The 15,465-nt window shown below is 37.6% G+C and overlaps 2 protein-coding genes across 9 annotated transcripts in view; one reads left to right on the top strand and one right to left on the bottom strand.

Moving 5' to 3' along the window:
- The window catches only part of LOC124168311 (synaptosomal-associated protein 25), a 460,832-nt gene extending 455,332 nt beyond the window's left edge, over positions 1 to 5,500 (bottom strand). The window contains exon 1 of one of the 4 annotated variants that reach the window (XM_046546473.1): positions 5,298 to 5,500. The gene's annotated coding sequence lies outside the window, so the exon portion shown is untranslated. The remainder of the gene's footprint in view (positions 1 to 5,297) is intronic. The other 3 variants (XM_046546472.1, XM_046546470.1, XM_046546468.1) reach the window with 3 other exon arrangements.
- A 1,085-nt stretch (positions 5,501 to 6,585) lies between these two features.
- LOC124167804 overlaps positions 6,586 to 15,465 on the top strand; it is a 66,602-nt gene continuing 57,722 nt past the window's right edge. For 2 of the 5 annotated variants that reach the window (XM_046545834.1, XM_046545838.1), the window contains exons 1-4: positions 6,586 to 6,843; positions 6,932 to 9,683; positions 13,259 to 13,453; positions 14,847 to 14,963. In XM_046545834.1, the coding sequence (XP_046401790.1) occupies positions 6,993 to 9,683; positions 13,259 to 13,453; positions 14,847 to 14,963 (3,003 nt within the window). In that variant the 5' untranslated portion in view covers positions 6,586 to 6,843; positions 6,932 to 6,992. The remainder of the gene's footprint in view (positions 6,844 to 6,931; positions 9,684 to 13,258; positions 13,454 to 14,846; positions 14,964 to 15,465) is intronic. The other 3 variants (XM_046545837.1, XM_046545836.1, XM_046545835.1) reach the window with 3 other exon arrangements.

Raw genomic sequence — 15,465 nt, 5'->3', positions numbered from 1 at the left:
AGCAGTGCATCAGCTTCTGCTTCGCCTCAACCTCTTCTTGCTCAAAGAAAAAAGGTAACCAAATGTGTTCACAAATGGAAGAAAGCCGATCTGACTGCCCAGCCAGTAGGAGGTAGATTTTCAGAAGAACAAATCACGAAAATGAAAACCCTTACAGAATATTTAGAACTCTTTCTGGATATTGAAGTGAACCTTGAACTGACTGTCGGTGTTTTTTGGGAATAATTTCCCTGAGTGGTTGCATCTTTGTTCCGAGACGACGTATGCTTTGGGAGCAAATACCAGATTCGCATAATTCTCTATTTAGTGGTGCAATGAGAGGTGACCTATTCGAAACAATATTTTCAAATTTGCATTTTGCTGACAATTCAAAACTTGAACCACACGGACAAGTTTTCCAAGCTGCGACCTCTAACTGAGCGTCTGAATGACATAAGTATGAAATTTGTGCCAAATGAAATATACTTCAGCTTTGATGAGGCCATGATTCCCTATTTCGGTCATGACGGGTGTAAACAGTTCATTCGGGGTAAGCCTATTCGATTTGGGTATAAATTCTGGTGCGTTTAGGCTACATTTGCTGGTTGCAGCCTTATCAAGGAAAAAACCCGAACACTCAATACCAATAATAGGTTGTAGGTGCTTCTATTGTTTCGCAATTCTCTGAGGCACTCACAACGCAGCATCCCGGTAAATACCATTTTGTGTTCGACAACTTGTTTACAAGCATTGCACTCCTCGATAAACTTCATTCAATGGGCCACCAATCAACTGGCATAGAGAGAAAAGATCGCGTAGACAAACCTCCTTAACTATCTGATGCTACCCTAAATAAAAAATATTGGGGCACATTCGATTACCGAATTGATGGAAAAGGCAATATTGTTTTGTAGATGAAATGATAAAAGTGTTGTAACTGTTGCATCTTCTGGTGCCAGTGTCAATCCTTTGCAACAGTCAGTCATTATTCTCAAAAGCAGGAAAAAAGATACAAGTTACTCTGCCAAATTCAATCAAGGTCTATAATCAGTACATGGGAGGAGTGGACCGAGCTGATGACAATATTGACTAGTATCAAGCATCAAACCGTGGAAAGAAATGGTACTCAATCCCTCCAGTTATTCTGCTTTGAGCTGGCTTTACAAAATGCTTGGCAATTGCATAAAATAAACGATGTGAAGCCAATGGATCATCTTGAATTTCGTCACCGTGTGACCTGTCACTATATTGAGACATACGGTAATTCTGCTGAGCCTGGTGGGAAACCAGGCCAGGGACCATGAAATCTATCAATCGTAAACTTGACTCATGTCATGACGGCATGAATCATTAGAATGTAAAGCAGGGAAACCAAAATCGCTCTATCAAATGCCATAAAATTACCACTTTTCAATGTAAAAACTGCAATGTATCGTTGCATTTTAAGTGTTCACCTGGATATCATTCTTAATAGTGAGTTAATATAAGTCTGAATCAAATTTTTTGCATGCTATCAATGAGTACGTCATAGTAGTGGATTTGCCTAGTGTTCCATTTTTGGAACACCTCGTAATTAATAATTGGCAAGAGCTACATTGTTTTTTCTTCCAGATATTGTTTTCGTACGTATTTTTATCGACAATATGTAAAAATCAGGGTAAAATTTGCATTTTTCAAACCTTCTGCATAAATGGGTTAAGAACTACATGGTAAGAGGATACAGCAGTGCATGTACAAATGGATTACAGCTACAACCTGTCAGTGTGTACAGGAATAAAGTCAGGTTGGGCACATTGAAATTCTCAGTAAACAGCTTTATATTATTTGGTGGAGGTGGAAGTTTTGCTGCATAAATAAACACCTGTAACTACTTTGACGTAGGGTAAAAGCCACTGAGGGTGAACTCCAGAGGCAGTTGAGTTAACTTTGCTGAAGGCAACCAAGAGGTCCTCGATGAAATTTAAAGAACAATAACATTTGCAGGGCTGGTAGTCATTGCCATTCAACGGAAATTACTCCTAAAAATAGGTCTAAATGTTATGTTATATCATGGGTGCATAAATATCCTGCATAGATAAAATCTCTGTAACTTAGTTTTTAGTCAGAATATTTCTTAGAGTTCCTAAATGATGCTCCCTGACTTCTACATAGATTATTACCATTAGGAAATTTCTGAAAAGCTTCAGATGCTATACCCAGTCCAGCATTGTGGACAGAGGATAGTGGTTGTAGGTATGACTTCCTTCATCATCATCATCATCATCATTAGTCAACAATCCTAAGATTAGTTTGACGCAGCTCTCCATTTCTCTCTCCTATCTGCTAACCTTTCACTAGCGACGTATTTCTTCTCTTTTACATCCTTCATAACCTGTCCTACGAAATTCATTCCGGGCCGTCCCTTGCCCTTCTTCCCTTCCACCTGTCCTTCTATGATAGTCTTCATCTTGGCTGGCCACATTTTGAGGCCGTTGTGCCACAGTTTGAGGCTGTTGTGCCTCAAAATGTGACCAACTAACTTGTCCCGTCTTCTGCTTAAGGTTTTTAGGAGGCTTCTTTTTCACCCACTCTTCTTAGCACTTCCTCATTACTTACAAGGTCAATCCATTTTATCTTCATCATTTTTTGGTAGCACCCCGTTTCGAATGCTTCCACTATTGACTTCTCTGCTGCTTTCAATGTCCGAGCCTCGCTTCCATAGAGAAACATACTCCATATGCAGCATCTGATGAATTGTTTCCTTACTTCTATGCTTGTATTCTCAGCTGTAAGAATACTCTCCTTTATGTAGGAAGCCCTCTTTGCCTGCGCTATTCTACTGACTATTTCTTTCTTGCTTCATCCATAGTTGGTAATTCGGCTTCAAGTAAGAAAACTCTTTAACCTCTTCAAGCTTATGCTTCCCCACAATAATGTTTTCTTAGCCTTCTCTCTTTTGCTGCAAACTATGTAATATCTTAGTATTCTTTTTGTTGATTTTCAGATGATATCTGGCCATTGTCCTTTCCATATTTTTCAAAGTCTTCTTCAAATCCTTCTCTGACTTGGCTATGATTGCTATGTCATCAGAAAATCGCAGCATAATTTTTTTCTCTGTGGATATTGACACCCAAAGCTTTCTACTAGATTTCATTGATGGTTTTCTCGATGTGAACATTAAAAATTATGGGGGAGAAAGCACACTCCTGTCTAACCCATTTTCCTATTCTTGCTTCTGCTTCATTGGGTCCACATTTGGTCACAGCTACTTGGTTTTTATAAAAACTATGAACAATTCTACGATCATTGTAGAGCACTCCAATTTCTTTCAGGATTCTAAGCATTGAATTCCATTCCACGTTATCAAATGCCTTCTCTAAATCGACAACTGCTATGAAAGTAAGTTTGTTTTTCTCTATTCTCTTCTCTATGATAAGCCTAAGAGCCACAATTGCTTTTCCAAAATCTGAATTGGTCCTCATCCAGGAATTCTTCTGCTCTTCATTCTATTCTCCTGTAAATGATCCTAGTCAAAATCTTCGATGCATATGTCGTCAGGCTTATGGTCCTAAAGTCTCCGCACTTCTCTGATATCTTCTTTTTGGATATGGGAATGATGATGTTCTTTTCGAAGTCACTAGGTAAATCTGCTGTTGAGTACATATCACAGATAATTTTATACAGTTGAGTTAAGACCTTTTCTCCAGAAGTTTTGATTACCTCTGCTGGAATGTCATCTATTCCTGGGGCCTTATTCTTTTGTAGGTCTCTTATTGCAGCGTCAAATTCCAATCTTAAGATGCTCACTCCAATGTCATCCATGCAACATCACTTTCTTCTTTGATACTTTTTGAGCTAAGTTTGCTCCCGTAGTATAATTCCTCCAGGTATTTCTTCCATCTCTCGGCTTTGTCTTCAATTTCAATTAGAATATTTATATTCTTGTGCCTCATGGTATTACATCTTGTGCTTCATTCCCTGAAATGGTCCTCACTATTCCATAGGCCGCTTACTGATGAGTAAACAAATGAGTCATAGTCTATTTTTTATCCCAGTATAGTGCAGTAAAGTAAAGGAAAATCAAGAGGCTTGCGATCAGAGCCCTATTTTCTGCTCAATAAAAATTTTAATCAGGGTTAGAGCTCTAAAAAACCTCTCCCTAAAAAACCTGACATGTTCTCCCCAGTCAATTCAGTACACTAACATCATTCTTGAAAGCAGGATAACTCAAGTTCCATATTTCCCATTCATCACTTTACTTAAATAAGCTATGATACAAAAATTACTCTAGAATGAGCATATACCCACTTATTTCCCATTCAATTTTATAGCCAAAATATTTTTTAAGTCTTAGAATCATCATCAGGGGAATCTAGGGTGGCATCTGGTAACAAAATAAAATGTTGAAATGTGCTAAAATCAAAATGAGAATGGAAGCATAACAAACTGTTACACTATTTATTTGTAGATTATTAATAGCTTAAAGGCATGCATAGAATATAAGAATTGACACATAAATACTTGCAGACTACTGATGTACCTATCCTTGACATAAAAAGTTAACATAGGGGCCTTTAAAAGAATTCTATAGTTAATGGTACAATGGATAACGAATATGAAGATATCAATTGAAATCGCTTCAAAGAAGCCAACTTGGAGGCAAAAGTGGAGAATAGCCAACAAGAAGAGAAAAGGAACATAGTGTATCACTTTGACTATCAACAGGAGAAAAATCTAAAAGGAGGTATCACAAATAATAGGGTGTGGATAAACAGGAAATGTGTCAGCTAAAAAATATGACATGAATCAAGAAAATAAAACGCTTCTAAGGAAGAAAAGGATGTAAGGCAAGAAAGGAAATGTCAAATTACAATAATATTTTTGGACGAAATGACACAGAATTCATTGAAAAGTTAACCCGAGCACCCGAATTCGGCACTCACGCTCTCGAAGACAGCCATCATACATGTTCACTCAAATCATTATAAATCATTACATTAATATTAATAAGGGTAATTTATTTCCCTGGTGTTCGTTAAAGCAACACAAAATTAAACCCGTTGGAATAGGGTAAAAACTGCAAAGAGCCGTAGGAAACAGCAAATGCTGTAGATGAACAGGAGCACATTATATGTGCAATCTTGCACAAATACACACAAATGCAAGTACACTATGAAGGACATTTAATAAATCATAAAAACAAAACGAATGGAATGCACTTTTATCTTTATAGGATACTTTTCAATATCGAACTATACACTTCCTCATCAGAATGATTGTAACGAGCCGAAATAGTGGTGACATCACCTGAAACATAGACTATCTTTCATTGCACATACCTTGTCAGACTTTCCCAAAAGAACTTCTCCTGGAACGAAAACGGCTGTTGAATAAAAAATGGCAGCCGCTAAGCGAAGACAGACGAAGAGTTGCCCAAAACGAAGAAACTCCACTGACAATTTCAAAATCGGTCACTATTAGACCTTGCAGAAGAAAACAGCAGAAACAAGTAACAGAAATCCTCACGATATATCGTTCGCAGAAACGGATATATCGATTGACTATCGATTCGTGAAGTCGGAGAGCCGAGCCGGGCCATGAACGGATCTTTCGGTCAAAAGGAGTGTCTCAATTTAGTTGAGTAACTAGTCACTCCAGCGCTAGCATGGTAAAGGCTTAAACAAAGTTCGCGGAGGATCCATGGAAGAACCTTCTTCCATGGAGGATCTTTGTATCACTTGATATGGCCATATTTTTTATTGCGTTAAATTAATATCAATTTGGCATCTCCCAATGCATTTATAAGCTAAATCAGGCTTCAAACTTCAATTTTGAAAAAAATTATCACCACTATTTTCCAGTCCTAAGCAGAAACCAGACCGACCAGACCAGAAGCAAACTATATTAGGTAAATGAAAAACATGCTCAAATCTATTTCCGAGAAATCAATCGTTGCGAGAGTGAAAGGCTTTAAACAGAGACTCGTAAGAGAAGCAATAGAAATATCTAAAGAGGAGAAAAACAACTTTAACAGAGACACTGGCCTTAAAATCAGCCGTACTTGGCAACCCGTAATCGGCAAAAATAATCGACAACCTACTCCTCCAACCTCTCACTCCCCTCCCCCCACCACCTGACACGTATACCTATATATACCAATTTTAAATCCCACCTCTTCAGATTCCCTTGAGAAAGCGACCAGCATCGGTCGGGAAACGTTGGGGCCACCCAAAATCTGACGCGGCGACATAGCCCAAAAGTTTTAATTCAACATAATAATAACTACTTAAAATTGCACTTTGTTGATTTATTCTAGGGTTTTAAACACATTTATCAGTCAACACCATTAGTACATCTTTAAAAAATACTTTGTAACCAGAACACGTATATGTTACACAAATATTAGAAAATATTCGTAAAATATATCTCATACAAACCGCCCAGCTATTTTAAAATAAATCAGAATGAAAACCTCGAAAATGAAGAAATTCGCCGGCCATCTCAACATTTTATGAGAGACTAGCGCTTCGAACGGTTAAATATGAAAACCATCATGTGACAAATTCGGAGGTGCCTGAGCTCCCTGCTCACGATAGCTAGGTCGCCAGGTAACATGTGAAAGCTGACGATCGTAACGCATGCCTACTAATTTTGATTTTGTGTTTTCTTTGTGGTGTGTTGTGAAGTAACGAAGAAGCAAAAAATGATCACAAATTGCTGTGATTTAAAGAAAAATTATCTATGGAAAATGGAAGAAACGCAATAATCCCAGGGGTATTTTTGCGTGTACTGTGGTGTTACATAGTGTAGTTTCCTGTAATCTATTGCCCATTTTTCTCATTTGTATCCCAGAAGAAAACGATCTGCTGCTTAGATAAATTCAAGGTAGATATCTTGGCATTTATGTACGTTATTTCTCCAAACAAGTTCAAGTACCTTTACTATTTGTATTTGTTTTTTCCCTCTTCGTCAGGAGATCGTCCTGGCGCATGGGAATGGTTGGTGGAATTCGTGACTTTCCTGTGCTGTAAATCATGGATCATTACTATCAAGACATTCCTCCGACCCAGCGAAACTTCTCTTACCCTGGGCCTCGCCCTCGAAGTATTCCAATGCCTCACCCAGCCGCCCATTACGAAAACTTCAACAGGTTTCCTATAGTGGGTGAAAATGCACCTGCTCCTTACCCGAGATCCTACTCAAACCATTATAATAGATACAGACATGACACGTCTAGGTATCAGAAACATCCGTATCCATTGAATATCTCCAGGAATAATTACAATCCATTCGGATTCTATGGAAATCACAGCCGAGCAAACTTTCATCCCGTACATAACAATCATCAAGGCAGGTTTCCTCTTGATAATCAATTTTGCGATATTAATAATGTATTTCCTTCCGACTTTTGGCAATTCAGAAATCACGAAGATGTTCAAAGTTCTCAACATAATTTTCTTTCCAAAGAAAGTGAGCCCTCGCAGCAGGATAAACAAAAGGAAGCGGAAGCAATTAAAAAAGCTAATCTGGCTGCAAAACTAAAAAAGTCTCTGGATGACTTCAAGAAGAACCCATCATATAAAAAGAAAAACTTATCAATAATTAGTAAAACTGATAAAAATCGTTCGTCCAAGCATTCATCAGAAATCCAACCATGCTTTCGTTGGGATTTACCGTTAACTGTGGATGATTTAAAAACAATCAGGAGGTGTCCCACCAGAAGTGAATGCGATGACCAGTCAAGCCTTCCAGATGAAGGTAGGATAACCGAAGGGATAGAGCGACCCTTTGATAATGAGCCTGCTTCTTCCTCTCCAGACATCATCTATGTCAAACGTTGTCGAAAGAGAAAATTATCCGAAAGTGTGGAATCGAGTCAGCCGAAAAGAAGGTTATTTGAGAATCGGCGACGTCACCGCTCAGCATCGCCAAAACTCTGTTTGGAAAATGCTACCATCACAATCGATGAGCAAAGCCATTTTACTCCCAGTCCCAATAGAACTCGAAGAGTAAGAGAAGAGAGCTCACATTCCATAGGTTCAAGTGGAAGCCCATCTCGTACGGATAAGTCATTTCAAGGTTCGAACGTGATGAAGTTGCTTGGTGTGAAAAGGAGAGAATTTGATGAGTTAGTCAATCACCCTCGGAGTCCACGGGTGCAGTTCATGCTAGGACTTCTGATGAAGCGGCACAAAGAACTATTGTTACAAAGAGCAATGCGCTCCAGAATTTCAAATGCATCGAACCCCGAAGAGCAAAGAGACTCGGAAGTAGAACCCTCTGTGGACCATGGAATTAACACCTCAGATGTAATCAATGGACCAGTTAAATTGGAAGGAATGGGTGCTAGTGACACCATTGATCAGCTAAGTAACATACTCCTCGAGTCTTCTCTGGCTGTGGATATTTCAAATTTACCTCAAGAATTAATTGATCAGTTAAGCTCAATCTTAGAATTAGGGGCCGATAGTAGTACTAGTCATGATGGTGCAGGTGTACCTGTTGATAGTGAATCAAATTTTTTAATTGGAGAAAATCATGATCAAGAGCCATTGGAGAGCAGTGGAATTATCACAGATAATTTGACTAATTCCGAAGGGCACTTGAGCTCTAGTAATCCAAATAGTGATGCTGATATTCCTGGAATGAGCAGAATTCATTTCAACAAAACTTCTCAGTCTCCTCTCATAGATAGAGCAGTCAACTCATTCAGGCAAGAAGGGCAAAGTAACATCATGATCAAAAGAGAAACTTTACATGCAGATGAAACATTGGGGAATATTCACTTCAAGACCCCTGTTATTCGTAGGTTTAAGAGATCAGATTGTGTGCGTAAGTCACCTGAACAACGGCATCGTGCTTCGGACCGTGAATGTAATTCAATAGGTGACAGACATATTTCACAAAACACAGCCTTGAATGTTGGTCATTCACTTAGTACCGATGTCACAGATTGTGATTCTACCCAAACAGAAGATCAAATTATGATGAAAATTTATTCGATCGATGCAAAGATTTTTGAATTGACCCAAGAAAAAAAATTATTGTGGGAGAAACTGTGGAATAAAAAAGGACTAATGTGTTATAGCTCTGAACTTGATGACTCTATAGCCAAAGTGGTCAAGAGTAATAATATTTCCTCAGTTCCAGAATTCGAAAATGTACCTCTTTTAAAGTCGTGCAGCTCTGTCAACACTTCAGAAAATTCTCTCGCCCATTCTTCATGTGTTCAAAGTGGAAGTTCCATCATGGATTCTAGGGATGATGCCCATCATTCTCCATCCACATCTGATAGCTCCACTTCTTCTAAAGATACACATAAAAGTATATCCGCCGTGGATTCAGAAGTATCTCATCTTCCTAACTCTCCAAATTTGAATGTAGCATCTGGTTCTCAGAAGCACGAGACCAAAGGAAAGAGAACTAAAGTCAGAAGTTCCCAGTGTAGTTCCATATCAGGGCAAGTTGACTACGAAGTAAGGAAAACAAAGTCCAGCACATCTATAGATGTTAATGTGGTGGATGAAAAAAGCAAGAATTCAAGTCATACGGCAGTTGACTCAGCCCCTTGCCATGAGCCCAAAAGTGTGGAAACAGATCCTGATATAGTAGAAATTCTTGATGAGCCATTGGAAATACTTTATGACTCTAATGATCCTGAAAAAAACAAAGAAATAACAGAAGGAGAGATCACTGATCATAAGGATTCTGTTTTAAAGATCAAGGTAAAGTATACCCCTCGATCCCATCTTTCCTTGTACAATGCTGAGTATACCACAAGATTATTAGATTATTTACCAAAGCCACTTTTTCAGAGGAATTTTATGTTTCTTTTTCAGAAACTCTAAGTGAGTCACATGATTTTTTATACAAATCAAGAAATAAATTTTACTAATTTTCAAATCTATGCTAAAATTTCATTGAATACCCAAATAAATGGACTTATCTTCTGGGTATGTGCACATAAATGTTTTCTGTCCATTTTTATTCTTTTGCAGAAGAGAGTTATTTCAATCTAGACGTTAAAATCCCCATTACATTCATTCATTTGCTGTGTTTTCTAGTTTATTAAATTGCTATCAAATGTACTTAAATATATAAACAGAAACTTTGCAATGTTTTAATTGCTCTGTTGACAGGCCAATCTCTTCTGAAAGGAAATTTGTTTTAACTGTATATCAAGAGAGAAAAATATTTTATCAAGTTATCTAAGCCAAATATTACGTTGCTTGGTGTTTCATTTTATATTCACAACCAAAGTTTTGCAATCTACTCCATACTGATATTACACATGTGAAGTTATGTAATGTGTTTCTTTTATTTTCTTTCTAAATTTTCTACTAATGAGTGAAATTTTTCTCGGGAATACTAATGGAATTACCACGATGGTCACTCAAATATTCCCCAATTCATAAAAATTCTCAAATATAAAATAGATTTTACTAGTTCTGGAGTATCTTTTATTCATTGATTTTGCTTTTGGGGCATATCTGTTGATCCATCTGAGATAGCAGTCAGATCCAGAAAAGCTGATGGGTCTATCATAATGAATAAGCCATGAGCGTGGCCAAAAGAATTCTGATTTGAATGCACTGGCCCATGAAAACCTCAGGCAGTACCAAATCCCATGATTTGGAAATTTGTGGGAAATAAGTTAGATGTATTTGCACGAATATCCAAATTATTAACGGATTTTGTAACTAACTCATAGTCTCAGGATGACAAAGCATTTCCATGATACATGTATTTGATTTCCTGGATGTAAACTCAATACATTGTGTTTCCATCTCTGGCATCGATCCTGTGGGGGACGTGCCCCCCCCCCCCCCCCCCCAACATTTGGTATGTAGGATAAGTCCCCCAGAGAATTTAATGAGATAATTATGAATTAGTGGTAAAGAGGTAAAAAAATGCTTTAAAATCACAATTTCCATGATTTTTTTTCTGGACCCCGTCCACTGGGAGGTATTCCATACCCCCTATACCTTCCAGAAACCCATCTCCCTCAAAGTTTTACTTCAATCAATACCAATGATTAACATATAGACTATGTCACCATACACTCCAGCTACTACTTTGTATTGGCGGAGAGGCTTGAGCATTTTTTGTCATAACTTATATTTTCCTTACATCTACCAAAGTCTTCTACTGAAATTTAATGTTAGGTTTGAATGGATGGCATTCTGAATTACTCACAGTAGGATCATACAAACCAGATAGGTCATAAGGTAAAAGCTAGATGAAAGGAATCCACACGATGATGTTAGAATTTCATGAACTTTAAATCGGCTTGGCAGAAATAAAAAGCATTCGCGCAATGAAATGAAATGTTCATCCCTAGTGTGAGGGTTTTATTCTGAGTGAAATGTAGCAAATCTTCCAGACCAGGCCACACATAGCTATGCGTTCTCCCAGAAGAGGCACCACAGTCCTCTCTTCAGCACAAGCTCGAGACCTACTTCCACAGCCCCAAATAGATCTGTATTGGGGTAGTAACCTACCACTCTAAGCATGAATCCAAACCTCTCAACTTGTGCTTCCAGCATTATTATCATAAAATTGATAGTTTGAGGCGTGACTTGGTGAAATTGCTTCATGTTTAATAATCAAAATAATACAAGGTGTGATCAAAAAAAGACCAGACTGATTTTATTCTGAGCAAGCCGTTTAGCCGATCGAAACAAAACAAATTGCGACATCTTGCAACACATCTAATGACTAAAAAGAGAGGTGTTGCATTTGTTAACGTCAAGTCGTTACTTGGCAGCAGTGGTACGTGTCTTAACCTGTTCGTCACCGCGTGCAACGGCAGCAATGAAGGAGCTAGAGGAACAGCGTGTGAGCATGAAATTTTGTTTCAAACTTGGCAAAAGTGCTACAGAGATGTTTGGAATGATTCAGTGAGCCTATGTTAATGTGCTATGAGTCGAAGTTTTTTGTCAGTCAGCCAGTGTTTTGAGAGGTAAAGTCATTTTAAATTGGACAGAACCTTGGCAATTAAAGATTTGCGAACGGGGCAGCCTTCCACATCGACAGACCCCAACCATATTAGATTGATGAACAATTTGGTGCAAGAAAATCACCGTTTAACTGTTAGGGAGGTAGCGGAAGAAGTGAGCATTAGTTTTGGATCCTGTCAGACAATTTTGAATGACATTTGGGTAATTTGTGCGTCGCATCAAAATTCGTCCCTCAAGAGGTTTTGTATAGCCAATATTTGATCCAGATATCATGAGGGTTCTGGCACACTAGGACAAGATCAGAGATATATTGGATATATTGCATTGCTGTAAGATAGAGCTTTAGGAATAGTGTGAAAAACTTCTCGGCAGTGATGGGGATTTGGAGTGCAAACGTGTACTAATGAGAGGCAATATCAGGATCATAGAGGTTACCAAAGGCAGACTGATCAGAAAGTGGAATGTATAAGTTCTGAATAGCAATACAAGAATAACATAATACCAGAAACCAGTAAAATAAAACTTTAACATTCGAGCTAGATAATCATGCCTTGTTTAGATGACTCAAAGATGTAAAAGAGAATGTCTGTATGAAAAGGCTGGCAAGTAAGAGAGTGGAGTGGAAAGCTGCTTCTAATCAATATTAATATTATTGACTTATGATGACGTAATTATAACTTGCCATTAGACTTTCCTTATCTACCACCCCTCTTAGAACCTCCTCATTGCTTACTCATTCGATCCATTTTAACCTTATCATTCTCTGGTAGCACCACATCTCGAGTGCTTCAACTCTTGACCTCTCCACTGCTGTCACATTCCAAGCCTCTCTCTCTCATGCAGAAACTTGCTTCATAAGTAGCATCTGATGAATTGTTTCCTTACATCAATGCTTGTATATTCCTGAAAATCTAATATATCTCACCTCTTTGCAGTGATCACCCGTGAAAGTGGTCAATTTCCATCAATTTGTATGGTGCCACTAAATACTGGTTACACTGTGCATATAGGACCTAGCAATGGTGGCCCAAACTTATAAAATTTCCACTTTTGACCTTTAGTGTAGCAGTTGAGGCTTTCGCTTCATCAGTATGGAAGACGATGAAAATGTATAGGAAAAAATAATGAGGGTATTGTTATTGAATATCAAGCTGTAATTTCCTAATGTTCCGTGATAAAGGTTGTTTGTTTGATGAGATGGCATGCAATGAGGAATGTATTGATTTGAGTTCCGTGTCCTTCTTTAGAAGTACCTGGGTATAATCTGTGACTCTACACTTGAAATTAATCTTTTTTGAAATCTTTGTACTATTCCTAACTTAAATTTTATTTTTTCACAGGCTGTGGCAAATTACTTATTTATTTGCTGTGCTGACCACTGTGTTTATTGCTATGATCTAGAGTCATTCGAACTTCTTCAAACCTATAAAGGGCACGAAGCTATGGTGACCTGTTTTTTTGTTGACATCATGGCCAACAAAATGAATTTATACACAGGATCACATGATAAATGCTTGCGTTGCTTTTCCATTGAGGTAAGTCAATAGTAATAATATATTTTATTATTCTGCCCGTGTGTGTGTGTGGAACATGGTCATTACACAATACATAAATCATAGAAATTGGCATTAAATTACAGCCATAAATCAATTACTTATTCTTGCTCATAAATTCATCATACTCTTAGGGTCTGTTTTGCAATAGCAGTGTCTTAAACTAATTTTTTAGGAAATGGTTAGAGGGCAATGAATGAGGGAGTTTGGAAAAAATATATTGGGATTTTCTGCCAAACAAGGTGTCATAAAAAATGGAACTGTTAGGGAAAGTCATCATGTGCATGGTGCTAGTTCACACATCACATCTATTCCAAGTTGATATTATTCCTAAGTATGTTTGGTGGTTGGTGATCTATATTAGCTGTTACTTGTTATCTGGTTGGTATCATCTTATCATCAATGCTCTGTCCTGTCTGAAATATATATTTTACTGTCCTTCTTCTCCCATTCACCTTTATATTTTTAATAAATAGTTGCGCAGGTGATGTGCACATAAATTGGTCCCACAAAACCTCTTTCATAGTCATTTCTCATCTGTGTCTTTCTCATTTATGTTTGCTGTTGAAAAGGATACTCCAAATTTAATAATAGTATCTTTATTTTTCTGGAGATCTGATATATTGATATGCAAAGATCTAGGGTAACCCATATTCATACAAACAGGTAGTCATATTAAATGTTATAACAGGCAGTGTCATTGAGGTATTCATCAATGGAATAGAACAGATTATTTTGTAAGTACTTTTTCAGTTCTGATTTAAAAGCATTGATTCTTTTTACTTCCTTTACACACAGTGGTAATTCATTGTTAACAATTTTTCTTTGGGTCCCATTTTAGCCACTCTTGTACGTACATAATTGTAATGGATATCATTTTTTGACCTAGTATGGTGTTCCCATCAAAATTAACAATGTAATTCATCACATACATTATAGTTAGAAATAAGTATATTCGTCGCACAGGAAGAAGATTCATGTCTTTAAAAATTGGTTTGCTTGTGGATATTTTACTTTTCTGGGCAATGATTTTGACCGCTTTTTTCTGTAATCTGGATATCCTTGAAGACAAGTGCTAGTTCATGAACATTAATCTGATGTTGTTTTGTATGTTTTCATGAAATCTTTTTTCACTTCTATACTTACGCTATGGTAATTTACTAGATTTTTCCTTCAATTTATTATTCGCTTGAGCTATTCTGATTTTATTATGTTTTTATTTTAGACTCCGTTAAATTTCATTGAGGCAATTTCAATTCCAGGATTTTGTTTCCTTATTCATCGTTGTTCAAAACCTTCTCCAGGTTAGGATTGGGTGGAACATAAGCATTCTCATTCTCAGCAAACTCATTCTCTGTATTTGTCTGCCTTTCAGGAAGGGACTCTGAAGTGGGTCAAAAAGCTGGAAGACCCTATCCAGTGTATGATTTTTCGCTGGGGTTGTCTTTTCCTTGGAACCAAGAAAGGGAAGATAGAAAAGTACAAAATGAGGGTAAGAGTATGTGCTTTAATATTAGTGCCAAATAATTTCTCCTACTTGGAGAACATAATGACGATAGGCAAACTTGTGCGTTAACACATTACTGCACTAAAACACATCATGCAAACATCTTACTTTTCCACAGCGTATAATAGGGTGGTTTCCTATTATTTTTTTATTGCCTAAATCGAAATATTATTACTCCTGGAGTACGTATTTCACGCTTTTAGATTTTTAAATGACGATATCTATTTTTTACGATTAAATGAAAAGTGAAAATTTTCAAGCGCGCGAAAACGCGACGCTTAAGTATGAATGCCGGGAAATCTCTCCGTGTGACGTATTTCTGGTTCCCGCTGCCGCCCTGTGAGGTGACCTTGAGGCGAGGCTTAGCACTGATACGACGCAGGCTGCTAGCGGGTAGCTGAGTACCCAGACGGCTGGTAGCGCTTGGCTTAAATAAGGATTATTAATACCTTATCAAACGAGGAAAACTTTCCGACCTTAGCCAGTT

Source organism: Ischnura elegans, chromosome 11, assembly GCF_921293095.1.
Source record: "Ischnura elegans chromosome 11, ioIscEleg1.1, whole genome shotgun sequence".
In the NCBI taxonomy this organism is placed as follows: Eukaryota; Metazoa; Arthropoda; class Insecta; order Odonata; family Coenagrionidae; genus Ischnura; species Ischnura elegans.
This window is presented reverse-complemented; position numbering and strand designations above follow the sequence as displayed.